We start from the raw sequence: 26,657 nt of genomic DNA on the forward strand, positions 1-26,657 counted from the left end.
CAAGCAAATGCATTGTCTTTTTTTTTTTTTTTTTTTGTCTTTTTGCCTTTTCTAGGGCCGGTCCCTCAGCATATAGAAGTTCCCAGGCTAGGGGTCCAATCGGAGCTATAGCCACGGGCCTACACTCCTAGTTGCCATGGTGGCTCAGTGGTTAACGAATCCAACTAGGAACCATGAGGTTGCAGGTTCGATCCCTGGCCCTGCTCAGTGGGTTGGGGATCCGGCGTTGCCATGAGCTGTGGTGTAGGTCGGCCGGATCCTGCGTTGCTGTGGCTATGGCTATGGTGTGGCTGGCAGTTACAGCTCCAATTGGACCCCTAGCCTGGGAATCTCCATATACCTCAGGTGTGGCCCTAGAAGAGACAAAGACAAAGACAAAAAAAAAAAAAAAAAAGATTGCGATTTGTAGATTGCTTTCAAATGTTAATGTTTGGGAAAACAGATTTAGCCGAAAACTATTTTGTTTGGTCTCAGCTGAATTTTGCTGATGAGATTCTTGCCCCAGCAGCTCTCCTGTAGATTCTCCTTAAGGCATGAAGTGCAGACAGTCAAATGCACAGATCCGAAGTGTGGAGTGAAGCCCTGGTGAGGAATTCCCACAGTCAGTGGTGGAGCACAGGCCACGGGGGGGTGACATGCAGAGACTGGGCAGATCAGTGCGGGGACTGGCTAGGACGCTGTGGCAGTGACCGCAGGCAAACACTGCTGTGGCTTGGTCCAGGGTGGCAGCCAGACATTCTCTCCACATGTGACAGCCGCCCCTTCCGTGGCCATCTGTTTGTTCTTTCCCACAGTGGGGGGTTCTGGCCTCCTGTCCACGCACCCCCTTCCCCAGAGGACTGGCCAGAGCGTGTCAGGCTGCTGTTGTGCTGGAAGAGATCTGGCTGGTTAATCTGGAGAATTGGAGCCTGCCTGGGGCCTGGCCTGACAGCTGTGGGGGAGCCATTGGTGGCGGGGCTCAGTGTGCGCCCTCTGAGGGCAGGGACAGCATGTTATTTGGACCCAGCAGTTAGGTACTGACCGGCTTTGGGGAGGAACATGCAAATGAACCGCCCGGCAGCCTGTCGGTGCCCTGGGCCGCCCGTGGTCCCCACTTCTTGGCAGCTGGACCAGGAAGTCTGAGTCTTTTCTAGAAAAGAGGCTCACCCTCAGTCATCCTCAGGAATGATGTTCTTTTTTCTCTTTTTTGGCTGCCCCTGGGCATATGGAGTTCCCGGGCCAGGGATCAGATCTGAGCTGCAGTCTCGACCTTAGCCACAGCTGTGGTAACCCACTGTGCTGGGCAGGGGACTGAACCTGCATCCTAGCACTCCCAAGATGCCACCAATCTCCTTGGGCTACAGCGGGAACTCCAGGAAGGGTACTGTCGATGCTGATGAAATTTGATTAAGGAAAAGTCGCACAGGAGTCGGGCTGCTCTGCCCATTGGAGCATCTCCTGAACCGAGGGCTTCCTGGGGACCCTCCTGCCGTTGGTGCTGGGCCTGGAAAAGGAGGGGCTTCCCAGCAGGCTCCTCCCACCTTCCCTGTGTTTTTCTTCTGGGAGGGAGAGCTTTTTGGGCCCCACCCCAGCTCTTAGCTCAGGCCGCACTCACTCCCTGGGAGGTTATTTTGAGATAGAGTTTGGGGTGTGGCTACTTGGGATGTGGGGTTGGCTGTTGGTGGATAATGGAATCAGAGCCTTATCTGTGCTGCAGCTGGAGGCCTGGGGCTTTGGAGCCAGATGGGCTGGGCCTAGAGGCCGGCTCTGCCACTTAGTAGCTGGTTGAATTTAGGCACCTTACTGGGTGTCATGAAGGCTCAATTTTCTCATCTTTACAGTGGGGATCGTAATGGTACCTATGGCGTTGAAATCGTGACAGTCAAACGAATTTATCTGCATCCAAATGCTTCAGACGGTGCCTGAGCAGATGTTCGTCCTGGGTGAATTTAGCCCATCTTTGTCTCCCTGTCGTTGTTATTATTATCATCATTATTTTTCTGAACGCCATTCTTTTTGGCGGGGGGTGGGGGTGGAGTGTACAGATTCTTGAATTTCTTTTATTTGGTATGGAAGCACTTCCTTTCTGAGTCTTCAACCCAAACCAAACCCGTCAAACAAGTCCCTGGGCATCCGGAAGTGAAACCAGCCAGAGAGCCGGCTTCTCCTGCCTGCCTGGTGTGGGGGGGGGGCAGGGGAGTAGCAGGGGCTGGCATCCCCTCGCTGCTCTCCGTTTTCTGCCCCCAGGCAGCCAGGGCACAGGCTGCACCAGTGGGGAAGGTACCTCGCACACTCTGCCTCCCCTCCCATGCTTCCTGGGCTTGTAGCTCTACCTGGAAAGTTCCCCGGTAGAGGAAATAGAAGGAGGCAGGGCAGTGTTGCGTGTTGGCAGGATCCGTGCTGGAAATGGGTTCACGTTGCGTGTTGGCAGGATCCGTGCTGGAAATGGGTTCACGTTGCGTGTTGGCAGGATCCGTGCTGGAAACGGGTTCACGTTGCTCTGGGTCGGCCCCCTATTGAGGGCCAGGTAGCGATGCGATGGTTCGTACCTGCGGAGCTCTCAGGATATGGGCAGTGCTGGGCCAGGGGCTCGTCCTAGGTCATCTTGGTTTGTCCTCACAAGCTTACCCCAGGAAGTGGGTAACCTCACAGGGGGGAAAGCGTGGCTCAGGAGGTCACATCACTAACCTCCGTTCACATGGCTGGGCGGGTGCAAAGATTTGAACCCAGACAGCCCGGCGCACAATGGAGAGAGGGCAGAGGGGCAGGGCTGTGGGTTATAGGCAGTAGCAGGGGCCTCGCCTCTCTTCTTGTGGAAGTTTGGGAAGACCCAGTGTCCTGAGCCTGCGAGGACAGGGTGTGCCGGCTGCTGTTAATGGCAGTGGTGCCCGTGGAGTGGCATTCCTGAGCCCTGCACCTGCCTGGGGCAACACAGCCTCCCATCCCTGCCAAGCAGGCGGGCATCTGGGAGGCGGAGCTTGTTAGCAGCTGGCGCTCAGCAGGAATGTCCTCGTACCCCTCCCCTGGTTCCGTCACGTCTGCTCCCTCCGTGGCGTTCTTGCCTGTGTGTTTTTCCGGCTTTCTTGGGCACAGGGAGAGCAGAGGCCCAGAAGGGACAGTCCCTGGCCACACCCCTGGAATTCTGGCACGTCACCCTCCCGATGCCCAGAGCCCAACCCAGGGAGTCGGGCACCACAGAAACACATAACCCAAAAGCTTTTACTGGGAAAGAAACAGGCCAGTTACTGGCATAGAGCACTGACGTGGCCCCTCTCGGGGGAGCTTGTGACCTGGTAGCCACTGTGCAGAGTCCCTCTGACTGGCCGGCTCCTCTTGCACTTCGGCCTGGGAGCCCAAGGACCGGCTCTCCAGGGTGCGGGCTCTTCTCCAGATATGGGGACCCTGCTTCTGTGTTTTGTTTCAAAGCGCAGTTAGACAAAGACTCCCCGGCAGTTTTCTGTCTTAGAAGCAGTGGCTCCTCCTCAGCACCCAGGCTTCCCGGGCAAGTGAGAGTCTTGTGGCCGGAGCGGCCCTTGTTTCCTCGGTGAGGCTCCGGGCCTCGGTGTCACAGTCCAGGGCTAGGCCAGAGCTGGGGCCGAGGAGCTTTGTGGGGGCAGGGGGGGCTGCAGGGCCAGGCCCACATCCCGCGTCATGGCTTTGGCGATCTCCTGTCCCGTTCCTCCTTGGTCATCGCCTTGTCCCTTGCAGTGGGGTCATGGGTCGCACCTGGACCTTCCTGCCTCTCCAATCGGGGCAGCAGCACTGAACGCAGCAGTAGCAGATGGCCACCAGCAGCAGCAGCACGACCGTGGCTGCAGGGTGGGGGGAGCAGAGAGCACAGGAAACCGGGGGGGGGGGGGGGGGGGAGAGGGAGGATGCCCGCCCCCCTTCCAAAGCAGCCCCTCTGCGGGTGCGGGGGAGCTTCGCCCAAGGTCGGGCTTCGTGTCAGAAACGCCTGAGTCTGGGGAGCGGAGCTGCCGTCCCCGTGCTCACTTCCTCCCTGGGCTGGGGTGCCAGGGCTGCCCTGGAGCAGCGCGCCAGCATCAGGGGAGTCCTCTGGCTCCCCCCAAGGGACCTCTGCTTCTCCTCCACTGTCTGAGGGACCCCTCTGGCTGGCACCATGCTCTCTCCTGATGCCAGGATGAGCCATGGGCCTGAGGAGGCTCTGGGAGCCTCAGCTTACCTGCGAAAATGACAAGGACCGAGAAGGTCGCGATCTCCACGGGCTCGGCCTGGGGCAGCCTCTGCAGCTTGAGTAGCAGCCTCTCCCATACGGAGTGCATCTCCTGCACAAAGTCGGCCGCCGTCATGCCGTGCGGATCCCTGCCCGGTTCCTCCTGTGGTGCCGGCAGAGAGAGGACGTGGAGGCCCCACGGAGAGAGAGCTGGCTCCAGAGATCCGCCCTCTCACTGGCCCGGCCCGCAGAACGAGTCTGCCAGGTCTCACCCATCGCAGCCCGGGGGCTCACGAGGGAGGAAGGGAGCCGGCGGGCCCCTGGCCTGGCAGCCCTCAGCCCCCAGCTCGCTGGCACTGCCCTGGGGTGGGGTGCGCCGAGCCTCAGGCCCTGCCGCTGGGTGCTTGGCAGAGCCGGCCAAGGTCAGCCACGGTTGCTGACCATGAAGGTGACTTCAATGTTGCATTCCTTTGTCCTAGACACCACTCCTGGGTGTTGCCAGGGTGCCTCGCACGGTCATGGCTCCCCTGGTGGCCTCTGGGTCATTGAGGGCATGGGTGGAGGGATCCCTTGCTTTTCATCATCTGTGGGGGTGGAAGGGTCGGGTTCTCCCAAGAGCAGGCTCCCGGGGGCGTCTGGCCAGTAGGTGAGAGCCGGCCGGGGGCGTGGTCGGAGCCCCGGCCCCCCACCCCTCCCACCAGCCCCGCTTCTTTATTCGCAGTGGTCCTCCTGTGAGAGGGTGGAGCTGCCCCTGTGTCAGGATGGGACCAGGTGTCCCAGGGTGAGTTTAGCTGCTCCTGCCCCTCCCACCGCTGCTTGGACCTGCTCCCTGAGGCCGTCTATGAGAGTCCCCTCTGGGCACTGGGGCCGAGAGCCTCCTGTCCGGCACGTCCGAGGAGCCGAAGGGGAAGGTCTCGGCCGAGTCAAGGAGTCAGGGCAAGTTATGCAGCGTTCTTTTCCCTCCGCCTCACGGGTGGACACGAGGGAGCCAGTGGCCTCTGCACAGAGCGACCAGGGACAGCCTTGCGCCAACCCAGCCTGAACCTCTTCTCCGAGGCAGCGCTAATCCAAGGCCAGGGGCTTGTGCCAGGCTGTCAGCTCTGGTGACTGCCGCCTCGGCCCTCCTGTCCTCTGGGTGGCTCCCCCGGAGGCGGCTGCAGTCTGGGAAACCCGTCACTCCCGGTACTGTCCCCACAGCGTAGCTGCCTTAGAACTACCTGGAAGGCCATCTGCCTCGCACCGGCCCCTGCCCTCTCGCTGGCCTGCGGCCTTTGCTTGAGGTGGGGAGCCCCGCTCCTCGGGCAGCTCTGATCCCCCGAAGATGGGACCTCCCAGTGACCATGTCAGTCCCACCTGCGGCCACTTAGGACCCGTCTGGCACCTCCTGCGTCCCCTTCTCCGCCAGGTAACTGCTCCCGTTTGGTCACTATCCCCCCAGGACAGCGTTGGACTCATCCTGGCTTGGCCTCCGGCCTCCTGCTTCTGTGACGCGGATGAGTCGCTTGGTCTCTGCTGTCTGTTGCTCTTCTGCATTTTATGTGATGATGAGGCGCCCGACTTTGGAGGCTGTTGGGAGGACCGAGCACTGGGCCTGGCCCCGGGAGTGCCCAGCACGCGTGGTTCTGCTCTGGGTGAGGTCTGGCTGGCGCAGGATAGGCGAGGCGGCCTTTGGGGGCCATCAGAGCCCCCTGTGCACTGTGACCTGCCTCAGACACCTTTGGGTAGGGTCTTCCCGGCCCTTCATTGGCGGGATGTGTGGAGTGTGTGTGAGGTCTAGGTGGCAGGGGCCACGCTGGAGATGGGACTGTTTTTAAAGTGATGATGGGGTGGCAGGCAGATGGCGGCTCCGTGGCGGATTAGATGGTTTTCTGGCAAAGGGGGCGGCTCTTGGAGTTGGAGCCGCCGAGCTGCTCTCTCGCCCCACCCCAGGTCAGCACCTTTCTGCAAACAGGACCCCAGTTTTCCAGTGTACTGGGGAGCATAGAATTCTCGGATTTCACGGGTCAGCCACTCCTGCCTCTTTTCTTTTGCATATGGGGAAACTGAGGGCAGACAGAGGAAGTGACTTCTCTGAGGCCACGTTGCAGGACAGGCCTGGCAGCACTGCCCCGCTGTCTCTCCATGGGGGCCTGTCTCGGGCAGCCTGCTCTTTGATGGACATGACGAGTCAGCCCACCGAGGTCCCCTCCAGTGGAGTGGGCTCAGCGCAGGGACCAGGGCTCTGGGTGATCAGCCTCACCCCGTATGAGTCTGGAGGACAGCCTTTTGTCACTCACAGGCCACACTTGCTCTTCCAGAACCACCTGTGACGTGTCACCAGAGGGACAGATCTCGCGTGTCTTTCTGTTTCAGGTTCATGAACTCCTTGCTGAGCACAGGCCCCTCCCCTCTGGTCACATGGGACAGACTTCGTCCCTCGGACCCGTGGGGCAGGCGTGCACAAGAGGGTCATCCCCTCCCTTGTTCTGGGGGCTCCGGGCATCCCGCTCCCCAGTTTCCAGGGCGGGAGCCTGTCCGCCGGTTCCATTCCTGGAGGAGGGACGGGTGGGCCGACCAAGGCCCCGGGGAGCTTGCGTGGGGCTCCAGAGCTGGCTCTTTCCCTCCCGCCTTCGCCTGTGCTTGGTCTGGCTTTTTCAGCCCGATTGGCCCCGTGCCTGCCCGCATTGCCTAATGCGGCCTCTTCCTGAAGGAGGAAGCCGCGGAGGGCGGGTGGCCAGGGGGCTTTCTCACCTGTGTCCCCCATACCCAGGGACCCAGGAGGATGGCAGAGGGTGAGGACTGAGCGCGAGGTGGCTTGGAGACCCCGGTCGGTCAGAGGGGCGTGACATCCAGAGCAGGGAGGAGGAAGATGGGGCTGAGCTGCTGCGCAGGAAGGGGGGGGCCATTGATCAGCAGCATCGCCCTCCAAAGTCAGCCGGCCTCCAGGGCTTATGAAGTCAGAAGGCTGCCGACTCATGCCCAGGGGACCGGGCCCCATTCTGGGAAGAGCATCAGGCCAAGGATGTGGACACCCAGGGCTTCTGGGGACCTGAGTTGGCCTCTGGGGACACCGTCTGCCCCGGGACCAGGAGGGGGGCTGCTGGCCATGGCTCTTCTGCCCCAAGGGCTGAAGCCCTCTTTGCTTTTCTGTTGCTGTTTTGTCATTTCCAGCTTGGTCTTGAGTAGAAGGAGCCTTAGTGGGGGCTGGAGGAGCTGGAGGGGCCTCGTTCTCCTAAGGGGGCGGAGCACATTCCAGCGGGCCCGAGCGGGCTTCCCAGCGGGCTTTGCTATTTAAAGCAAGGCCAAGGGGTGCCTGATGCCTGGTGCCCGATATAACCAGCCATCGTCAGGTGACCGTGTGGCCTGTGCCCCGAACAGGTCCCCTGGGGAGAGTGGGCGCTCTGAGGCTGGCTGCCTCTCGTCCCCTCCACCTGCCCAGGTTTGCAGGGAAGCCCAGTGGGGATACTGATAATTCTGTTTTTCCAGCCTTTCTATCTCAGGTCTACCAGGCTCCTTCTAAAACTACTCCCTGCGGGTGAGCGAGCGAGAGGGAGTGAATGTGGCTTCCCTGCTGCCCGCCCGGCACTGCCAAGGGTGCTCCCCGGCTAGAGTGGCAGCCAGTGGAGGGGGTAAGGGAGCTGGGCCCAGGGGAAGGCTGGCAGAGCCAGAGGGACTCGCAGACATGCCTTTGTGTGGCAGCTCCTGGCACAGAGAGCCTTGCGACAGAGCAGGCAGGCCTCCTGCAGGCCGACAGCTGCCACTTGGTACTGAAGCCTCCCCATTTCCTCCTTGCAGAAGTGATACTCCCTCTTCAGAGGCAGCTGGTGCGGGTGTGTGGTGACTGATAAGGGTGTGTTGGTGGCCCCAGGCCCCAGGGCTTCTTGCCCTGCCCCCGTAATTTGGTCAAGGTGGGTTTCCAGCCACCCTTGCCCCCGGGGCAATGTCTTGTTTGAGAAACAACTAGAAGGAGGCATAATTGAAGGTTATGGGAGAGGCCCAACTGGCAAGGCAGAGACACCTGCCGTGCACCACGGCTTCAGACGATGCCCCTCTCTGCCTGGGCCCCGAGGTAGGCACCTGAGCCTTCTCCAGCCCCAGAGCTTTCTAGGATCGGGGGTTGGGGTGGAGGGGGGCACATCCTGCTGCTGCTGCTTATTCCTGCAGCCCCAGAAGCTGGGCAGCACCCATCTCTCTCCGTCCACCTATGTCCTGTGGGTGCAGGACTCTGATCCCTGCCCGCTCACCTGCCTGGCCCGTCCTGCAGATGAGAGCCAGCAGGGGTAGCTCAGCGCCGTGCCCCCGCCCCACCCCCTGCCTCTGGCACAGCCCGACATCTGTCCCCTCTCTCTGCCATCACTGCCGGGCTTCTTGTCTCCCCGGCCGCCAGCTCAGGCCAAGTCCCACAGCCTCTGTGGAGCCAAGATCAGCCCAGTCCTCTGATCCTTGGTTCCCACTTCAGCCTGGGTGCTGGCTTGTTTGTGTGGAGAAAACATCTCACTGGGGGCGGGGCCGGGACGGGAGACTTTAACCCTGGCGTGAGGAGAGGGAGGCAGCGGGGGTAGGCAGCCAGCCCTGCCCAAGAGGGCTGCTCTGGGTGCTGCCCCAAGACCCACCTTGGGGTCAGCATTATGGTGGCGCTGGCGGTGGTGGCAGAGGGCTGACTGCGAGGGCAAGGCCGTCCATGCCCCAGCTTCACTGCCACCCTTGTGGCCTTCTCCCCACCCCATTCTGGGTTTAGAGTCAGGCCCTCGAGCTTCCAGCACGGCATTCAGGAAGATTTGGGGGCTCCAGGGGAGCTCTGTGGGCCTGGGGAGGAGCTGAGCTGAGGACACCAGGCGGTGAGAGGGCCGGCTCCCCATGGGAGCCGGGAGCTGCTGTTCTTGCCCAGGACATCCCTGGGCAGAGACCCCTCGGGTCCTGCCACGCCCTGCAGGGTGTGAACTAGCTGAGCAGACCTTGCCCTGAGCCTCCTCAACTGGGGGAGACCAGGGACCCAATCCCAGGAAAAAGGGAGGCTCAGGGGGGCAGGCGACAGTTCTCTCCCAGGCCAGGCCGGCCAGGCCAAATCCCTCGTTTAAGCCCCCTGAATAGAAAAGGCTTCAGCTGACTTGCCGAGTAAGCGGCTCTTCTGGGCCCCTCTGCCTGCTCAGCAAGGGCTGCAGCCTCGGTCTGTGCCCCCTGCCGCAGCCCGGGTTTGAAAGGGAGTCTGTCCTGAGACTGAGTGAGTGTGGCCCCCAGCACCCTCCCCTCCGTGCTCACGGTGGCCTGTGGCCCTCCACGCTAGGGGCAGGGGACCCTGGCGGCTCTCTTCCCTGCCTCCCTCCCTCCTCCGTGGCCGGTGCCACTTACCTGTGAACTCAGGTGCTGGGTGTGGGGGGCGACCGCGGGTGCTGGGGCCCAGCCGTCGCCGCGCGCCTCTCCTCCGGGTCTCCCTCTCCTCCGCCCGCGCCCGCTCACACCTCTTCCTTCCTTTGCTGACGCCTCTTTCCTGACCCGAGGCTGCTCCCTGGGTGCCTCCGCTCAGCGCAGCGCAGCTCCTGGCTGTCAGCTGCTGTCTTGGCTTCAGCTTTTTTGTTGTGGGTCGTCCTGGAGATTCAAGTGTCACGTTACACGGGGCGGCCGCCGCTCAAGTGGGGAGTTGAGCCACCACTGCCCCAGCAAGGAGGGAATCCCTGCTGGGAACTGGTCCTGCGGCCTCAGATTCCTGTGCCCACTCCCTGCCCGGGGAGCGAGCAGAGCCGGAGCGCTGCAGGCCCTCTCCTGTAGCTGCTGCCCTTCCTCTCCTCCCTCCTGGCGGGTGTGTGCTAAACCGCTGTGGGCTGGGCCTGGGCTGCAAGCTGATGAAAGAGGAGGTCGCTGTCGTGTCCCCTGCCCCCGCAAAGATGAGCCCCCGGGAGGTTCCACCTGAGCCCTGGAGGCGGGGGGGGGGGGGTCCTCTCCCCCCGCAGCGCTCCTGGCTCCTGGGCTCCCAGAGCGCCTTTGGGCCCCTGTCCACCCCTCCTGGCAGGTCCCTCCCTCCAAAGAAAGTAAATAGTGGGGGAGCTGCTGGACCACCCAGGCAGTCAGTCCTCTGGGAGGCATCTCAGGGAAGAACTTGGGAGTCCCGAGTGACTTAGGGTGACTCAGGAGTGGCCCGCGCCTAGCCTGCATGCCTAGGGAGGTGCCTCACGCGCCTCCAGGACCCTGGGGAGAGAGGACACTGCTGATCTTGGTTCTTGCCAAACGGAGTCCACTGGGGCTGTCTCCACACTCCTGGCCCAGCTGTCAGGGGCAGACTTCAGAGCCCAGTGGCTAGCAGGGCCCGTTGGCATTTGGCTGGTCATGCCACCCCAGCAGACCGGGCTGTGCCCGGAGCAGGGCAGGAGCCGACCCCAGCCCGCATCTGCTAGCTGTCAATGGAGCCCTTTGAGTGTGAGCACAAAACCCCAGTGAGTCAGGGCTTGGGGGAGGTGGGGGGAAGGAAGCCAGCCTTGTGGCCATGCCACTTGGATGCCGGCCTCCCAGAGGCAGGACAGGCAGCCACTGTGTGGTTGCACAGACTTGGGCGATGGAATGAGTTACACATCAGTTTTCCGTCCCGTTGGAGCAGCGCCCTCTGGTGGCCGCCGCAGCCTCCTTGCCGGCTCCAGCTGTCCACTCAGCCAGAGGCCAGCCAGCCACACTTCTTAGGGACTGTGCCATCATCGGGGTCTTGGCTGCTCAAAGTGTTTCTTGCAGCCTCAGGCAGTGCTCACATTGAGAGTTGCTCTGGTTAGAGCAGTGACGCCAGCCCTTCTTATTTTGGAATGTGGTACCTGGACAGCCCTGCCTGCCTCTGCTCCGGCATCTCCTCTCGGGCTCCCCCACCCCGTGCCACATTCCTGTGGGGTCAGTGGCCATGTGTAATGGCCCTGATAGTGCCACAGCCCCTCCTGGGCCTCTGCATCTGCCAGCCTGTGGGGGTCATAGGAGAGACAGCTAGACAGGCACCCCCAGGGGCTGTGGCAGGGTCAGGGCCGTGGGAGATGTGAGCCAAGGCTGCATCTCCTCCTTGCCACCCTCACCAGTGCCTCGCATGTGGTGCCAGCCCTGCCCTGCCCGGTTCCTGCTCTCAGGCAGCCCCTGGTCCGGCTGTGTACACTGGGCTGGGCAGAGGCTTGTTGGGGACAACAAGGAAGAGGTCACCAGGAGACAGAAGCAGAGTTACGGAGGTGGGGTGGCGCCACCTCCTGCTGTCCCCCCCCCAAAAAAAAGAGTGGAGAGGGGTAATAAGAGCCCTTGCTGTACGCTGGACACCGCAGCGGACACACCTCAGAGCATCATCTCAGCCCTTATGTGACCCGAGGGCCTGGTGCTCTGCTTGACCACGTTGTGGGCGCGCGCACCTAGGCTCCTGGAGCTCAGGTGTGTTCTGGACACGGCCTCAGCAGCAGCCGGCGTCTACACCCAGGGTCCACGCTCCTCCCGGGCACCACGCTCCTCCCAGGCACCTCTGTGCCAGAGGACAGAGAGGTGGCCAGGGAGAGGAGCCCCCCATGGAGAAGCAGGGTACAGCAGGCTCCCTGCCCTGGCTCCTCTGACACGTGTTACGTGACCTTGAGAAAGCTCCTTCACCTCACTGTCTTCGTCTGCACGACGGGCCCCCCAGCGAGGCCTCGTGAGGCTCATGTAAACTGCCCGCCACGGTGCTGGACACTAGGTGCGCTCAGCCAGGGTTCAGTGCTCTTAGAGGTCGGGTGAACAGTGCTGGCCTGCTGGCCCCTCACCCCTTGCCTGTGCTGTTCCGCCTCCTGCAGGTGTCGCCATGCTGCCATTGCCAAGTACTTCGGGGATGCGCCCCCCGCCTGCACCAAAGGCTGTGACCACTGCCTGAACCCAGCGGCTGTGCGGAAGCAGCTGGACGCTTTGGAGCAGAGAACCAGCTGGAGCAAGACCTGCATTGGGCCCTCCCAGGGGAATGGCTTTGACCCTGAGCTGTATGAGGGAGGCCGCAGGGGTTATGGGGGCTTTAGCAGGTGAGGGGCCATGAGGCCAGAAGCCCAAACCCCCTGGAAATAGTCTGGCATTCTCTGCCTGGTGCCAGGGCCAGATCAGAGGTGACCCAATGCCATAAGCACCTCCCCTCCCCGCCCCACCCCACGGGCCATGCTGGGGCCAGGACTTCCATGCTGCCCCGAGCTGCCAGGGCATCAGAGACATCACCGCCCCAGCAGATGCTTGACAGGAGGGCAAAGCCCAGACCAGAACCGCTCACGGCCAGCCTGTCCCCTAGGTACGATGAAGGTTCTGGAGGCAGCGGGGATGAGGGCAGAGACGAGGCCCACAAGCGGGAGTGGAATCTCTTCTACCAGAAGCAGATGAGCCTGCGCAAGGTGAAGGGGGCGGGGCTCCATGGGGTCACAGGTGTCCCCTGCTCACCTCTTGGCCCCTCTCTGGCGCTGGCCTGGGAGCTGTCTTGCCGTGGCGCAGGTGCCTTAGTGGCTCTTCATGTCACCTTCCAGGGCAAAGACCCCAAGATAGAAGAATTTGTGCCCCCGGGTGAGTGCAGACACATCCCCTGGGCTGTTCCCGGACGTGGCAGGAGGATGGCTCCTGGGGTGGGGGTGTGGGGTGCCCAGGCAGGAGGCAGGGTGGAAGCTTGCCTCTTCTCCCCAGATGAGAGCTGTCCCCTGAAGGAGGCTTCCAGCCGGAAGCTCCCCAGGCTCACCGTGAAGGTAAGAGGCGGGCCCCTGGGCTCTCCCCTGCCCCCTAAGCTCTCCCCAGCCTGCACTTGTGTGACCGGCTCCCTTGCCTGTGCAGGCCCGTGAGCACTGCCTGGGGCTCTTGGAGGAGGCGCTGAGCAGTAACCGCCAGGCCTCAGCTTCCACTGATGGGTGAGTGTCTGGGGGCCTAGGGGGCCTCCCCAAGCTCCTGTTCCTGTGGAGACCCCAGGAGCCCCAGCCCTCTGGCCGGTTTGGCCATCTCTCTGCCACTTGTGACCCATCTCGCTCCCGGGGCTACGGGTCTCCACAGCCCCACCAGGGGGGCAGGCTTGGCCACGACTGAGGGGCTGCTAGGCGCTACTGAGGGACAGTCAGCCACGGGTGCCCAGGCGGTCCAGGTCCGAATTCCTGTGCCCAATGCCATTCCCACCAGGCCCCGAAGCCATCTCCCATATCTCCAGGGTCCCCAGGGATAAACCAAGAGGGAGGGGCCTGTGGCCCACCTGACCCCTGACCCCTTTCCTGCCCTCAGACCTGACCTCCAGGCCAAGGCCGTGGAGCTGGAGCATGAGCTATTCCGAAATGCCAAGGTGGCCACCCTGTACAAGGCCAGCGTGCTGAGGAAGGTGGGCTTTGGGTGGAGGGGCAGGGAGGAGGGGAGCCCCACTGCCCTTCTTTCCCGGCTGCGAGTATTTCTAGCCCGCCCCGGTGAGGACTGGAACTCGTCCACTGTCCAGCTGCCTGCAGCCACGGGCCACGGCACACTTGTGGAAAGCCTGGCTTGGGGCTGTCAGGAGCTAGCCCGGTGTTCCCGCCCGGCCCCAGGTGGCTGAGATCCACAGAGCCTCCAAAGAAGGGCAGTGCTACAATGTGGGAGGTGGTGCCCCCAGCTGCAGCGCCCAGGCCGAGCCCCCAGCGCCCACGGAGTACGACATCCGGCCGGCCTCCCAGGTATACTCGGTGAGTGGCATCCGGGTGCCCACCCCAAGCCTGGGCCTGGGCCAGGTGCCCCTTGCTCTCTCCTGGCATCACAGCCCTGGCCCTGGCACCCCAGGGCAGGCCCTCGCGTTTCCCACATCCGCCTGACCGCCAAGCCTTGTCCTGCCCAGCGTCCCCCCTCCCACCCCGCTCCCGAGAACCCCCATACCTGGGGCCCCCCAGCGAGCACCCTCAAGGGGCCTGTGGTCCAAAGCCTCTCTTGTCCTCACAGTTCAAGCCCAAGCGAGTGGGCGCCGGCTTCCCCAAAGGCTCTTGCCCGTTGCGGACGGCCACTGAGCTGATGGCGAAGACACAGGCCAGTGAGCAAGGCGCCCAGCCTGAGCCGGGAGGCGAGCCGGAGCCGCCCAGCTGGCCCCGTGGCCTCCGGGATGAGGACCGCACGGAGCTCCTCCCCGGGCCCGGAGGAGAGGTCGCCGGGAGTGGTGCTCACGGTGGGGGGCCTTCCCCCGAGAAGGCGGCCAGGAGCCCCGCTGCCAAGGCCCGGGTCAGCAAGAAGCAGCAGCTCCTGGCCGCAGCGGCCCTCAAGGACTCTCAGAACATCTCCCGCTTCTTCTGTCGAAGGGCCGAGAGCCCACCTCTGCTCACTCCAGCTGCAGGGGCAGAAGGTGCCAGCGCCTCCTCGGAGGAGGTACAGGGAGCCCCCACAACCCCAGAGGAGCACACTGGGGGAGAGGATGGAGCCGTGGGGCACTTGGCTGCCCACCCCCGGACCGAGGAGCGTGCCACGGAGGGGCCCAGGTGAGGGCACAGGCTATTCTGAAATCCTCTGGAGTCCCCTTGCTAAGCCGAGCTTTGGAGGCCCATTCCTACAGTGGGCCTCGCGGGCCGGGGCTGAGGGCACAGCTGGCGCCGGCGCTCTGACGCCTGCCCTCCCCCCGGCCAGTGCCTGCCTGCCCAGAGACCAGGGGCCCCCTGACGGCCGGCCCACCCCCACAAAGAAGACCCAGAGAGGCAAGCGGCCTGGACCCCAGCAGGTACTGGGGGGGTGAGGCTGTGGGGAGACACCTGCCTGCCAGGCTGCTGCTGCTTGGGATTCGGGATTCGGGGAAGTCCTCTTCATCCACAAACCAGGGCAGGTGGGCTGGGCTGGCGGGAACCCGTAGGTGCTGGGGCCCAGTCTCCCAGAGGAGGGGAGAGGCCGGGAACAGGGAGCCCAAGAGCGACCCTCCACTGTGGCCCTGCCCAGGAGAACCCACAGAGCCAGGCTCAGAAGAAGGCACGGCCCTCAGCCGAGGCCTCCATCCTAGCTGATGCCAGGGGCAGTGTCTCAGCCAGCGATCACGGCACCTTGAACCCCATGGCCCCAGGCTCCTGCCAGCTCTCGGCTCCTGGCGTCTCCCTGAAGGAGGCCGCAAATGTTGTGGTCAAGTGCCTGACCCCTTTCTACAAGGAGGGCAAGTTCGCATCCAAGGTAGGCTAGGTGGGTGGGCCCTGTGCTCCCCTGGGTCTGGGGCATTTGGGGGTGGCAGGCAGGGAGCATGAGCCCCGGACCAAAGAGGGAGGAGGCAGGCCGGCCCAGGGGCCCACTGCCCCCCTCCCTGGTCTGCTCTGCTCTCGGGTCATGGCTGGGGGGTCCCTTGGCGGGGAGGGGGTGGGCAGGGGTCTGCGCTCTCCGCTCCTCGTCCCCCTCTGCCTGCAGGAGCTGTTCAAGGCCTTCGCCCGCCACCTCTCTCACTCGCTGACTCAGGACCCCTCTCGGGGCAGGAGCGGTGAGTGCCGGCATCACTGGGCCGGGAGGGACTTGCGGGGGCTCCGCAGGCCCTCACCCTCCCCGCCCCGAATCTTTAGTGAAGGAAGAGGCCCGCGAGGTCATTAAGCAGCTGTTCCACGGCCGAGCCCGGTGCGAGAGTGAAGCTGACTGGCACGGCCTGTGTGGCCCGCGGAGATGACCGCCCGCTGCCTGACGGGACCAGCCTCGTCCCCAGACCCCACCACAGGCCAGCCTGGGCCTCGCTGGGGAACCGGGAAGGTGGGCGGCCTGCTGCCGCCAGGAGGCCATGCTCTGTTCTCGCTGTCCCCCTCCACCCACGCCTGGCTTGGGCAGTGGGCCCAGCCACCTCCCTGATCGAAGTTGGGGCTCCGAGGTCAGCCCAGCTTTCATTTTGCTTGCAAAGCCTGAGGCCCTTTTTCTCCTAGCCTCTCCTGGCCCTTCTGGCTGGATTTTCTGAGCCGCATTAGCAAGTGTCAGGAAGTGTGGCTGCTGCCAGAGGAACGGAGGGACAGAGGTTCTTCCACCTCTTATACTAAACACATTTGAAGCCGGGGGTGAGGTGCACTGGTCCAAGGCCTCAGGGGCTACCCAGGAAGCGCCGCTGCTGCCTCCTGTCCCCCGCCACTGCCCGCCCTCGTGATACCAGCCTCCAGCCCCGCCCAGGTACCGAGCTCATGGGAAGAGGGCGGCAGCCAGGCCCTGCTCCCGCTCAGCCCTGGGGCAGGAGGCCGGCGGGACCGAGCTGTTTACCAGAGGAATAAAGTGCGGTTTGTTCTGACACACACGCACACACGCACAGCCCTGGTCTCCCAGGAGTTTTATTTCCTCAGCAGCTGCTTCTCCAGCTCCAGGCTCATGCTGACGGTGGGCCCAGGTGGGCCTCACCCCAGACTGGGCAACATCAGCCGCCCAAGCCGGGTGCCTGCAGCCCCCGCCCCAGAAGGAGTCTCACGACTCTTGCCAGCTGAAGTCCCTGTAGCATCCCCGTTCTACAGGGCCGGTTCCAGAACAGCCGGGCGGTGAAGTCAAAACCAAAATGGCCTGAACAGCACCCAGGGGAGAGCATCCGGGTGAGACTTGGGCTGGGGTGGAGGGGTCCTGTCCTCGGCTCTGCCCCTCCTGCCGTCCTCTTGCTGAAGCCAGGCCGCTAGGGGCTGGGAGGCTCGCTGTCCAGCAGGAAGGCGATGGTGTGCTTCAGCTCCTGGGCCTGCGCGGACAAGGGCCCATGAGGACAGGGCTCCCCGGCTCAGCACGTCTGGGTGCGGCATGTGCCACTGTCCCAGGGTGAGCCGAGGCCACACACCTGCGGCAGCTCAAACCAGATGGTCTCGGGGCTGGCGGCCGGGCCGTAGTTGAGTTCCAGGCCTGGGGAGCCCTCTGCCTCCATCGGGCTCAGCAGGTGCATCCGCTGCAGGTCCTTCAGAGCGATGGAGCAGCACACTTGCTGGGGGTGCAGAGAGCGGAGCCTTAGTCCCTCTGTGCCAGGGGCCAGTGCGGGTGGCGGGAGAGGAGGGGCCGGAGGGTGCGCAGGCCCACCTGGGAGCTGGGGTCCATGAGGATGAGGTGCTGGCGGTTCAGCCCCAGGAGGCTGGGGCTGGGCAGGCCTGGCCGGCTGACTCGCAGCGCCGTGTAGACAGTGTAGCCAAAAAGGGGCAGCACGCGCGCGGCCTCTGTGGATGGAGGGCCGGGGCAGGAGTTCCGACCACTGGGGCCCTGGGACCCGCCCAACTTTGTCCCCAGGTGGGAGGCAGGCCCAGCCCTTCCTTCCTGGGCCTCCCGCCTCTGCCCTAGCTGCCCCGTCGCCCCAGACCCACCAATGAAGCTGATCTGTGCGTCCTGGGAGCTGCACCCTTGCAGCTGTTTCAGTTCCTGGCCTATCAGGCTCTTGATGGCGGTCAGGTTCACCTGCCATTGCAGCTGCTTCGGCAAGTAAGCCAGTAGGTCTTGCCTAGGACACAGCCTGGTCAGTCAGGGCTGGGCATGCAGCGGGTGCCAAATAAATGAGCCAGTGGCTAACGTGGGCAAGACTGGGGCTCCAGACCCATGAATGAGGCTTGGGCCCTGCCCTTGAGCGTGGGGTGGGCCAGATGTCCACAGCCCCCATGGGGTCAGAGCCATGAAGGATACAAGGGGCCGTGACCTTAGAGGAGGGGATGGGGGTGGGGGCCGAGGTCACACTCACTCTGAGGGGGGCTCCTCGAGGCCCTTGCTGAGGTGCTGCAGGGCCGCCAGCCTGGCGAGTTGGGCGTCGGCCTGGGCGCTGACCAACAGCTGCCCCTGCAGGTAATCCCGCTGCACCTGGGGGGGCGGTGAGGGGGCAGCGGGGGCTCAAGCCCCTTCCTGCCACCATCCCTTCTCCTTGGAGGGGGAGCAGGCTTGGACGGCCCCCGCCCGGGGAGGGACTGGCCCTCGGGCAGCACAGCCGCACGGGGCCGGTGGGGCTGACCTGGCTGAAGTGGGTGCCGATGTAGGTGGGATTGTCGAAGTGCAGCTGGGTCTCCCAGTCGAGCCGCCGGCTGTGCAGGCTCACGTCCTTGTCCAGCACGCTGTTGAGGTACTCCTGGGGCCACAGGGGCCGCACCAGCTCACCTGCGCGGGGAGCCCAGGTCCACAGCCCGCCCGGGCATGGGAACTGCCTCACCCACGGCCACAAGAGTGGACCTGGCAGGTGAGGCCAGCTCCCGGAGTCCCGCCTGGCCCCGCTTCCGCCCCAGGCCGGGTGGCTCACCGTCCCCTTTGATGAGGAAGAGGGCAAATTCCTGCACTTCCTGAGGGTCCCCGATGCCCATCTGCCTGCACAGCTCCTCCAGGAGTTCTGCTGCCACCTGGACGTGCGGGCAGGGCTGTGAGGGGAGGAGGCTGGGCGGGGGGGAATCCCCTAGAACTGATGCCCATGGCTCCCCTGTCCCAGCCCCTGCCCTGCGGCCCCGCACTCACCGTGAAGGTGCGGATGGTGGTCTTATAATCCACACCCCCAGGCAGGTGAATTAGAAGCTGGTGGATTACGTGTCCTTTCTGCCAAGGCAGGTCCAGGGTCAGGCCCCTGGTGGCCAGGGGCCACAGCTCCCCCCCCCGCAACGGGAAGCCCCAGCCGCCTGCGCCCCAGTACCAGGAAAGCCCGCATCTCGCTCAGGGAGGGCAGTCGCCGGCGCCCCCCATACTTGACTGTGCGCTGGAGGTGCTCCTGGCTGCTCCGGGCCAGCTCTGCAGAGCGGAGCCAGGCAGGGGTCATGAGCATCTCCAAACCCTTCCCCCAGCAGCCGGACCCCAGCTGAAGCCCCTCACCCCCCCGCCACAGGCACCTTGGCTCAGGCTCGAGTCCTGCAGAAACTTGGTCACGTAGGGCATCAGCGTGGCTGATGGGGGCACGTAGCCCGTGAGGAGGCTGAGGAAGCTCCAGCCTCGAGCACAGTGTTTCCTGCAGGGTAGAGGGGCCGGGCTGCAGATCGCAACAGCGGCCACGCCCCAGAGCCCCTCTGCTGCCCCCACCAGCCCGGCCCCACACTCACGGCCGGGGGTGTCCTGTGACCTGCTTGATGGCCTGGCAGTAAATCTCATCCCTCAGGTTGTCCTTCTCCCGGCACAGCTGTGGGGACAGGAAGGGCAGGGGTGGAGCGGCGGTGCGGTGGAGTGAGGGGTGGCGCGGGAGCTGAAGGCAGGAGTCCTAATGGCCACGGGCAGGGGGTCGGGTCCAGGTGACAGCCCAAAGTCATCTCTCGGTCTTGGTCGCACTCTGCATTTCTGGTCACCTGCTAGGTCACTGGCTTTAGGTGACCAGGCTCCAGGCCATGCTTGACCATGTCCTCTTCCTCTGGTCCCTCTGTCTTAGTCATCTCTGCCGGCTGCCCTCATCTCCTTGAACTTGAAGGGCTGCGGTGCACTTGGGGCTCTGTCTGCCTTTGTTCCCTGGTGGTCTCAGCTGCTCCCCCAGCTGCTGACTCCCGGAGCCTCCCCCCGCCCGGACTTCTCCCTTGAAACCCAGACCCTCCACTTGGAAGCCTAGAATTTCAAGCGTCCCGTGTCCCCAGGTCCTCCACCAGGCCAGCCCCGCCCCTCACTCGGGCTTCCGGTGGGAGACGAGCATTGTTCTGGCCAAGCCCTCGGTGTCACTGAGGTGCACCCCATGTCCATGTCATAGCAAACCCTGCTGCTCGGAGTCGTCCCCTCACCTCTGCTGCTACCTCTGGGATCGAGGCAGTAGCCTCCTCCGTGCTCTTAAACTCCCGGAATCACCACCAAGGGGCAGAATGACCCCACAAAATGTAAGCCACGTCCCTCCTTAAAACCCTCCAGTGATCTCCTCTCTCTCGAAAAATCTAAGCCCCGACAGTGGCCGACAAAGCCCACCGTGACCTGGACCCGCTGCCTCCCCGGCCTCCCCCTCCACTCTCCGCAGCTTGCTGGGCTCCGGCCCCACTGGCCCTTGGAGCCGAGGCTCACCCTCCCTCGGGACTGTCGCCCCGTCCCCCCACACCCCCACACATGCGCTGCCCCCACGCACACACCTTACTCCCTGGCCACCTTCAGATCACTGTTCCAGGGTCACCTTGTCACCAAGCCTTCTGCACAGTGGCAGCCACTTCCTGCTCTATCACTCTCCAGGCACTTTGCCCCCGACGGGTTGCATCATGGTTTACTGACCCTCTAACTAGGCTGTGAGCTCCGCGGGCACTCGGCCTGCTTGGTTCTCTCACTCCCCCACCATGTAACAGGTGCTCAATAAATGTTTTTGGATGATTTGAATGTCTAGTGACCAAAGGCCCGGGGTTCCCGTGGCAGCCTGGGCAGGGGGACAGGAAGGGGCCCCGGGGGTTCTCAGCGTCTACTCGCAGCTCCCAGCACACGGCTCATCGTACCTTCAGCAGCCCGTAGATGAGGTCCAGCTCGTCCTTGCCCCAGCGCTTGGGCTGGTCCCCCATGACCTGCATCAGAGCTGCGGGCAGAGGGTGGGAAGCACACGCGGTGAGCATGGCCAGGCCCATGCTGTCCCCTCGCAGGGCTTTCCCCGCTGTCTCACACCCTTCTCAGAGTGCATGTGAGCCAGGCAGCGCGGCAGTCTTGCCTTTACTGATGACAAGACAGGGTTCCAAGAGGTTCTGTGGGCACTCGGAGCTCCACAAAGGGCATAGCCGGCTGGACCCACCGCTGCCTCCAAGCCCAGACTCCACACAACCCACAACCCCTTGGGCACGAGTCGAAGGAGGTGAGGAGGGCCTCGGGACTCAGGAGCCATGGTGAGCTTCCCTGAGTGGGCAGACCCAAGGAGAGAAGGCGAGGAGCCCAGGTCAAGGCACCGCAGACATGAGGACCCAGGATGCTGTGACCACTCACCCTGGAAGCTTTTCACAGCCTGCTGGTTCATGTCCTCATCACTGAAGCTGAGGAGTGATTCCTGGATGGGAACCTGCGGCCAAAGAGGCTGGCTGGCTGACCAACGTGGTCTGGGGGACGGGGGCAGGTCCCCCGACCTGACTGCCCCCACCCTGCCCCTCTCACCTTGGAGAACTGCACCAGGCTGGCCATGGCCTTCCTCTCAGCCTCACCCGTCTGGCCCAGCCTGAAGGGGCAGAGAGGAAGACAGCCCTGCTTGCTGGGCCCTCCTGTCCCCCATCCCCCGTCCCAGGCTGGGCAGGGAGGGTGCCAAGAGCCTGGGCCCACTTCAGGGAGGCTGAGGATGGAGAGGTGTGTGCTGGGCCCGGGGCACTCACAACGTCTGGGGCCTCCGGAAGTAGAGCAGAGCAAACTCCTGCATGGTGTAGTCGTGGGAGTCCGTGGGCAGGGCAACGTAGGTGGCCGAGGTGTCACTGTGCGCCTGGCTCCGGGGGCAGGCAGGGAGCTTAGCAGCACTGGAGACCTCATGTCACCTGCATGCCCCCTAGCCTATCAAGAGGCCCTGCCCCCGCCCGCAGCCCATCCCCGCCGGAGAGGAGCAGGCAGAGCAGCTGCAGTGAGCACACCACCGGGAGCCAGGCAAGTCACGAGCCGTTTATTGAGCAGCACTAGGTACCACGAGGGATGCACGAGAGGCAGACCGCCCAGCCCCTGCCCGCAGGGAGCTCACAGTCTTGCTGGGGAGACAGGGCAAGAAATGGAGCGGGCAGAGACCGCATCAGACCAAGCGCTGCCCACCAGGCGGGGGGTGGTCCTTGGCCGCTCGGGGGCCGATCGAGCCCTTTCCTTCCTTGAGGCCTACTTAGGCCTCGCCTCGGCCTCTCCCGTCTTCCTCACCTCCGACGCCCTATCCCACTCGCCGCGCTGCAGCTGACTCTTGCGCCGGCCGCTCCTCTGCTCCATCGAGAAGGAGAAGTCTGGAGCGGCGGCCGGCTGCACGGTGTCAGCAGGGAAGAGTCCAGAACGGCCCCCGGTGGAGCCAAACTGCCAGCCTGGAGACACCCAAGGAGAGGACGGCGCCTCACCCACTGGACCCTGCTGCCCGCCCCCTGCCAGCTGCCCTGCCTCCCCCTGGGGCTACCTGGCTCCAGACTGGCCACTGGCAACAGCTTGATGAGGTCCCCCCGTTGGAAGCTGAGGAGGCTGTGGTCATCCGTGATGTAGCTTCGCAGGGCAATGACGTAGCCCGAGTCCTGCGGGCGGGCAGACGGGCAGACGGGTGAGCGGCCAGCCTGCGGGTGACCCTGTCCGTCCCACCTGCTCCCCGGCCGGCCTCACCCTCCAGCCGGCCGGCCACACTCGCCTTTTTGAGCTCGCTCAGGAACAGCTCGACCATGGCCTTGACGGCTCTTGCCCGGACCGTGTGCAGCACCAGCTGCTCCCCCTTCAGCGACAGCTCCAGGGTGGAGTCAGCCGGGCAGTCCACGCCCAGCACCTCAGCAAAGCTGCGCAGAGGGTGGGGGCGTCAGCCGGGGGCGCCTCTCCAGCAACCCGCCCCCCCGCCAGCCCAGCCCAGGCTCACCTGTATGAGCAGAGAGTCTTCAGCTGGTCGGGGTGGAAGCTGGGGCCTTGGGTCACCTTGAGCAGTCTCAGCCCCCGATGGGACACAGCCAGCAGCTGCACGTCGCTGCCGCTCTCACCCTGCCCGGAAGGTGGGGGGGGGGGTCACTGACAGGCTCCTGGCTCCCCACCACCACCCGAGATATGCGGGGGCTGCTCAGGCCAGTGCTGCCGGGCCCCCTTCCACGGGGGGGCCAGCCCCCTGCTCTCGTCCCTGCTCTGGGGCCCAAGCTGGGCTTCAGACTGGGCGCCGCCACCCCAGCCGCACTGACCGAGACCGGGAAGATGCGTGAGAAGTAATTGGCCCAGTTGTCCCTGGCCGCCACCACGATACGCTTCTTGACGCTGTCCTCAGCTGTGTCCAGCGAGTCCAGCCCCACCTCCAGGTCCTCTGCGGGCAAAAGTGGCCCCAGGCTGTCCTCAGGCTCCCTCATGGGGAGAGGGGCCCTGGAGCCTCCCCCTTCCTCCAGGCAGGCCCAACCCCCAGCATCCCAGCTCCCTGACGCCAGGGTCCCTGGACCCCACCTAACAGGTCCTTCATTTTGCGCCGCTCGTCCTGGGAGATCCGGATACAGGATTCTGCGAAGGTGTCCCTGAGGATCTGGGGGCAAAGCCGGGGGGTCACCCCCAGGTCCCGAGGTCACAGCCCCCCACAGAAGCGGCCACGCAGGGGGAGAAAGCTGGAGAGCCCATGGGTGCGTGTGGAGCAGAGAGGGACGTGGGGGCTCCCAAGGCCAGGCGTTCTTGTGGATGCGAGTTGGGTTCCCTTCCCCTGAGCCACCATGGGAACTCCTAACCCTTGTTTGTTTTTTTTGTTGTTGTTTTTTGGCCATTTCTTGGGCTGCTCCTGTGGCATATGGAGGTTCCCAGGCTAAGGATCCAATCGGAGCTGTAGTTGCCGGCCTACACCACAGTCACAACAACGTGGGATCCGAGCCGCGTCTGCGACCTACACCCCAGCTCATGGCAATGCCGGATCCTTACCCCACTGAGCGAGGCCAGGGATCGAACCTGCAAACTCATGGTTCCTAGTCGGATTCGTTAACCACTGCGCCATGACGGGAACTCCCTAACCCTCGTTTTAAGTCGAAAATGGTCCTGATTCCGAGGGATGTTGGGAGGATTAAAGGAAAGCAGGGCTCGAAACCCAGCAGCGTCCCGCCAGGGCTGGGGTGAGCAGTCTGTCTACACGTCGCGCGTGGGCTGGGCTCTCACCTGCTCGCAGAGGAGCCTGAGGCAGTAGGGATGGCTGAAGTTCTCCCGGGGGTAGAATACCTGGACGAGGGCACGGGAGAGCCAGAGAGGTTGGGAGTGGTGCCCCTGCCAGCCCCCTCCCGTGACCCCTGCCTCTGGGGCCCAGAGAAAAGCAGTCCCCAGGGTTTGCATGGGGGGAGCAGATGCTGGGGTCCCATGCTGGCTTCCCCACAGCCTGTGCCCTATCCCCTGCCCTCCAGGCAAGCCAGCTGCCTGCCCTCGTGCCCACCTCTTTGCGCAGGAACAGCCTCCAGGGTGTGTTGGTGTAGGAGAAGCACACGCTGCCCGAGGGCATGAGCAGCTGAGTGGTGACCCCCTGGTCCCCCATGGGCGCCACCAAGCCTGGCAGATGGGGCGGGGCGGGGGGAGAGCATCAGGCTTAGAGCTGAATGGGGGGCATGGGGAGAGGGGACACTTACCTGCCTGGGGCCCGGCTTGTCTACCTCTGCTGCCTCCCTCCTGCCCCCAACTCTTTTTTAAAACTCAAGTTCTATTTCTCTCTTTCTCTCTTCTTTTTAGGGCTGTACCCACGGCATATGGAAGTATCCAGGCTAGGGGTTGATTCGGAGCTACAGCTGCCAGCCTACACCACAGCCACTGCAACGTTGGATCCGAGCTGCATCTGCCATCTATACCACAGCTTGTGCCAACAATGGACCCTTAACCCACTGAGTGAGGCCAGGGATCGAACCTGCATCCTCATGGATACTAGTTGGGTCCTTAACCCCCTGAGCTGCAATGGGAACTCCCCAACTCCAACTTTGCCTGCTGTCCCTGCCGTGCGTGGACCGCCCAGACCATGTCAGCAGGGCCACTAAGTCCCTGACGGAGCTGCTGGGGCTGCACTGAGGACAGTGCCCTGTGTGACAGTCCCTCTGTGCCAGACAGGCCCCAGGGGGGCCCAGGTCCTGCCCCAGGTGAGAATGCGGAAGCCGGGGCTCCTCACCCATGGCTCCAAAGTCCAGGGCCTTGGCTGTGAGCGGTGAGAGGCTGCCAGGAGTCCTGCCCCCGCGCCCACAAAGCCCACCGCCCAGGACTGTGGGCTTCCTTACCTCGGGGCTCAGCTGGAGGGGTCCCTGGTTCCCAGGGTGGCGGCAGTGGGGGTGGGGGTGGGGTTTTCTGGGTGGTGGGCGGCGTCTGGCTGAACAGCTGGCGAAGGGGCCCCTGCTTCTCTCTGATGGAGTTGGAGGGCCCAAGCCGAGGTGGAGCCTTGGGTCGAGGGGCCACAGCTGGCGGGGGGCCCTTCCCTGGGCTGGGGGACGGCGTCTGGGGAGGGGCAGAGAACACACGCGGGCTGTGACTACCGGCCAGGTTGAGCCCGGGGAGCCTCAGGAGGACTCTGGCGCGTGGCCTCCGTGCCCTGGACGGGGCGGGCCTCACCGAAGCAGGCGAGTCGCCGTTGATCCCCAGCTTAGCCAGAGCCTCGTCTTTAGGGTTGTTTTTCTTTAGGAAACTTTGAGGGGGCTTCCTGAGAGGACGAAGAGGTCGTGAGCCCACAGGGTGACCCCCTGGGGAGTGGGCAGCCCTGGCCGCCCCCCACCCCACCAGGGCACACCTGGACGGCTGCACGGGCACAGGCACGGGGCCCGGGCGGCTCTGGTACATGCGGATGATGTTGCGGATCTCCCTGCTGGGCTCTGCCCGCCGCGGCTCAGGGTCCCCGCTGCGCACCACGGCTCTGTCCTGGGCCGGCCTGTGGCCACTGCCCGGCACGGCCTCCGGGGCTGGCTTGGCCTCAGCCTCCTGTGCAGCTTTGGCCCCACCTTTTGCCAGTGGCTTCTTCGCTACAGGGGGAGGGGGAGAGGGAGGGGACGGCACTGAACAGGAGGAGAGGAACGAGTGAGACCCTGCGCAGCCCCGCAGGCCCCGCCCCCCCCGCCCCCATCCCCACCACCTGCTCTCTGCGGCTCCTCCTCTGGCTCCTCCCCCTGCGGGATCTGCACCTTGGCTGGAGGCTTCATCGTCTTGACCTTGACCTGCGGCTGCCCTGTAAGCATCCCAGTAGGTCCTGGACAGGCCACACTGACCCCAAGGAGTGGGGTGCATCCCACCATCCCCTGGCCAGGTGGGGGTGGTGGCTGAGTTCCTGGGGGGGGGGCTTGCCACCCCAAGTGTCCTCACCCAATTTCTGGAAATATTCCCATTTCTGCTGGAAGCTCTTGGGCCGCTGAGGCCTGTCCTCAGCCTCCTGGGTGGGCTCCTGCTGGCAGGAAGGGGCAGTGAAGAAGCAGCCGTGCAGCCAAGCTGCTGCTCTCACAACAAATCTGCTCGGATCCCTGGAACTGGGGCCTGGAAGCATCTTTTCTGCATCTTCCTGCACCCCCCGACCTAGTGTCTCCCATCTCTGCCCCCTTGGAGCCTGGTGACCTCTCTAGGCCCTGCCCTCTGCCTGGCCTCGACTCCCCCCCGCTCAGGCAGGCAGGCACCTACCAGGTCCAGGGTACGCTCTGGCTTCTTCTCAGGGGTGGCTGGCTTCTGGGGGGCGGGCAGCTTCTCGGGGGTGGGTGGCTTCTGGGGGGCAGGTGGATTCTTGGGCTTGGGGGTGACGGCTGGGGGCGGGGGTGGGGAGGCATCTCTGGGGGCTTGAGGCTGGGCCTGGGCCTGACGCTGTCTCTGGAGCTGCTTTGTCTGCTGCTCCAGGGACAGGGTCATAGCCTGGGTTGTCATCTGCTGCGCCTAAAGTGGGAGGGGCGGTGGGCCAGGTCAGAGCTGGCCTGCTCGGCTGTCCCCCAGACCACAGCCCCCAGGCCCTCCATGGGCCCCGCCCCTCCTCACCAGGATCAGAGCCTGCTGGTTGATGAAATTCTGCTGCTGGACTGCCAGCTGCCTTGCATCCACGCTGGGAAGCAGGGGCTGGGGCTGGGGCTGGGGCTGGGGCTGCGGTGGCACCACCATGGCTGTGAGTTCGGCAGGTGGTCAGGGCGAGTGA

At 64.1% G+C, this 26,657-nt stretch overlaps 3 protein-coding genes across 17 annotated transcripts in view; 1 reads left to right on the forward strand and 2 right to left on the reverse strand.

The window, feature by feature from the left end:
- The window catches only part of RECQL5 (RecQ like helicase 5), a 37,811-nt gene extending 21,490 nt beyond the window's left edge, over positions 1-16,321 (forward strand). For 2 of the 6 annotated variants that reach the window (XM_084983578.1, XM_021066623.2), the window contains exons 9-20: positions 11,908-12,126; positions 12,384-12,483; positions 12,613-12,649; positions 12,767-12,825; positions 12,911-12,984; positions 13,346-13,439; positions 13,639-13,773; positions 14,024-14,550; positions 14,696-14,786; positions 14,999-15,223; positions 15,452-15,521; positions 15,601-16,321. In XM_084983578.1, coding sequence (XP_084839704.1) covers positions 11,908-12,126; positions 12,384-12,483; positions 12,613-12,649; positions 12,767-12,825; positions 12,911-12,984; positions 13,346-13,439; positions 13,639-13,773; positions 14,024-14,550; positions 14,696-14,786; positions 14,999-15,223; positions 15,452-15,521; positions 15,601-15,701 — 1,732 coding nt within the window. In that variant the 3' untranslated portion in view covers positions 15,702-16,321. Of the gene's footprint in view, positions 1-8,071; positions 8,202-11,907; positions 12,127-12,383; positions 12,484-12,612; positions 12,650-12,766; positions 12,826-12,910; positions 12,985-13,345; positions 13,440-13,638; positions 13,774-14,023; positions 14,551-14,695; positions 14,787-14,998; positions 15,224-15,451; positions 15,522-15,600 lie in introns of those variants that run through there. The other 4 variants (XM_084983579.1, XM_021066624.2, XM_084983580.1 and 1 more) reach the window with 3 other exon arrangements.
- On the reverse strand, positions 403-9,935 carry SMIM5 (small integral membrane protein 5). 5 transcript variants are annotated; one of them, XM_084983825.1, is made up of 3 exons: positions 9,482-9,935; positions 4,163-4,265; positions 403-3,791 (listed from the first exon to the last, which is right to left on the reverse strand). In XM_084983825.1, the coding sequence occupies exons 2-3, from the start codon at positions 4,260-4,262 to the stop codon at positions 3,667-3,669; spliced, it is 225 nt and encodes a 74-aa protein (XP_084839951.1). In that variant the 5' UTR covers positions 4,263-4,265; positions 9,482-9,935; the 3' UTR covers positions 403-3,666. The 5 variants fall into 5 exon arrangements, with proteins under 5 accessions (XP_084839951.1, XP_020922284.2, XP_084839950.1 ...); XM_021066625.2 differs by having other exon boundaries at positions 4,163-4,316; XM_084983824.1 differs by having other exon boundaries at positions 2,034-3,791; positions 4,163-4,737.
- A 2-nt stretch (positions 16,322-16,323) lies between the features above and the next one.
- Positions 16,324-26,657, reverse strand: part of MYO15B (myosin XVB) — a 34,390-nt gene continuing 24,056 nt past the window's right edge. For 3 of the 6 annotated variants that reach the window (XM_084983434.1, XM_084983437.1, XM_084983438.1), the window contains 30 exons: positions 26,504-26,625; positions 26,159-26,404; positions 25,850-25,931; positions 25,623-25,715; positions 25,284-25,545; positions 25,109-25,196; positions 24,781-24,994; positions 23,958-24,070; positions 23,690-23,749; positions 23,000-23,075; positions 22,747-22,865; positions 22,437-22,555; positions 22,218-22,359; positions 21,996-22,107; positions 21,752-21,906; positions 21,232-21,335; positions 21,020-21,080; positions 20,855-20,927; positions 20,380-20,456; positions 19,033-19,109; positions 18,826-18,941; positions 18,633-18,727; positions 18,461-18,538; positions 18,252-18,348; positions 17,970-18,112; positions 17,706-17,821; positions 17,338-17,471; positions 17,060-17,193; positions 16,827-16,967; positions 16,324-16,730 (listed from right to left, as the gene is read on the reverse strand). In XM_084983434.1, coding sequence (XP_084839560.1) covers positions 16,671-16,730; positions 16,827-16,967; positions 17,060-17,193; positions 17,338-17,471; positions 17,706-17,821; positions 17,970-18,112; positions 18,252-18,348; positions 18,461-18,538; positions 18,633-18,727; positions 18,826-18,941; positions 19,033-19,109; positions 20,380-20,456; positions 20,855-20,927; positions 21,020-21,080; positions 21,232-21,335; positions 21,752-21,906; positions 21,996-22,107; positions 22,218-22,359; positions 22,437-22,555; positions 22,747-22,865; positions 23,000-23,075; positions 23,690-23,749; positions 23,958-24,070; positions 24,781-24,994; positions 25,109-25,196; positions 25,284-25,545; positions 25,623-25,715; positions 25,850-25,931; positions 26,159-26,404; positions 26,504-26,625 — 3,509 coding nt within the window. In that variant the 3' untranslated portion in view covers positions 16,324-16,670. Of the gene's footprint in view, positions 16,731-16,826; positions 16,968-17,059; positions 17,194-17,337; positions 17,472-17,705; positions 17,822-17,969; positions 18,113-18,251; positions 18,349-18,460; positions 18,539-18,632; positions 18,728-18,825; positions 18,942-19,032; positions 19,110-20,379; positions 20,457-20,854; positions 20,928-21,019; positions 21,081-21,231; positions 21,336-21,488; positions 21,907-21,995; positions 22,108-22,217; positions 22,360-22,436; positions 22,556-22,746; positions 22,866-22,999; positions 23,076-23,689; positions 23,750-23,957; positions 24,071-24,780; positions 24,995-25,108; positions 25,197-25,283; positions 25,546-25,622; positions 25,716-25,849; positions 25,932-26,158; positions 26,405-26,503; positions 26,626-26,657 lie in introns of those variants that run through there. The other 3 variants (XM_084983439.1, XR_014820645.1, XM_084983435.1) reach the window with 3 other exon arrangements.

Source organism: Sus scrofa, chromosome 12, assembly GCF_054392235.1.
Source record: "Sus scrofa isolate SSC_HxYL_T2T_F1_AM1 chromosome 12, Sscrofa_HxYL_maternal_Yorkshire_Landrace_v2.0, whole genome shotgun sequence".
NCBI classification, from domain to species: Eukaryota; Metazoa; Chordata; class Mammalia; order Artiodactyla; family Suidae; genus Sus; species Sus scrofa.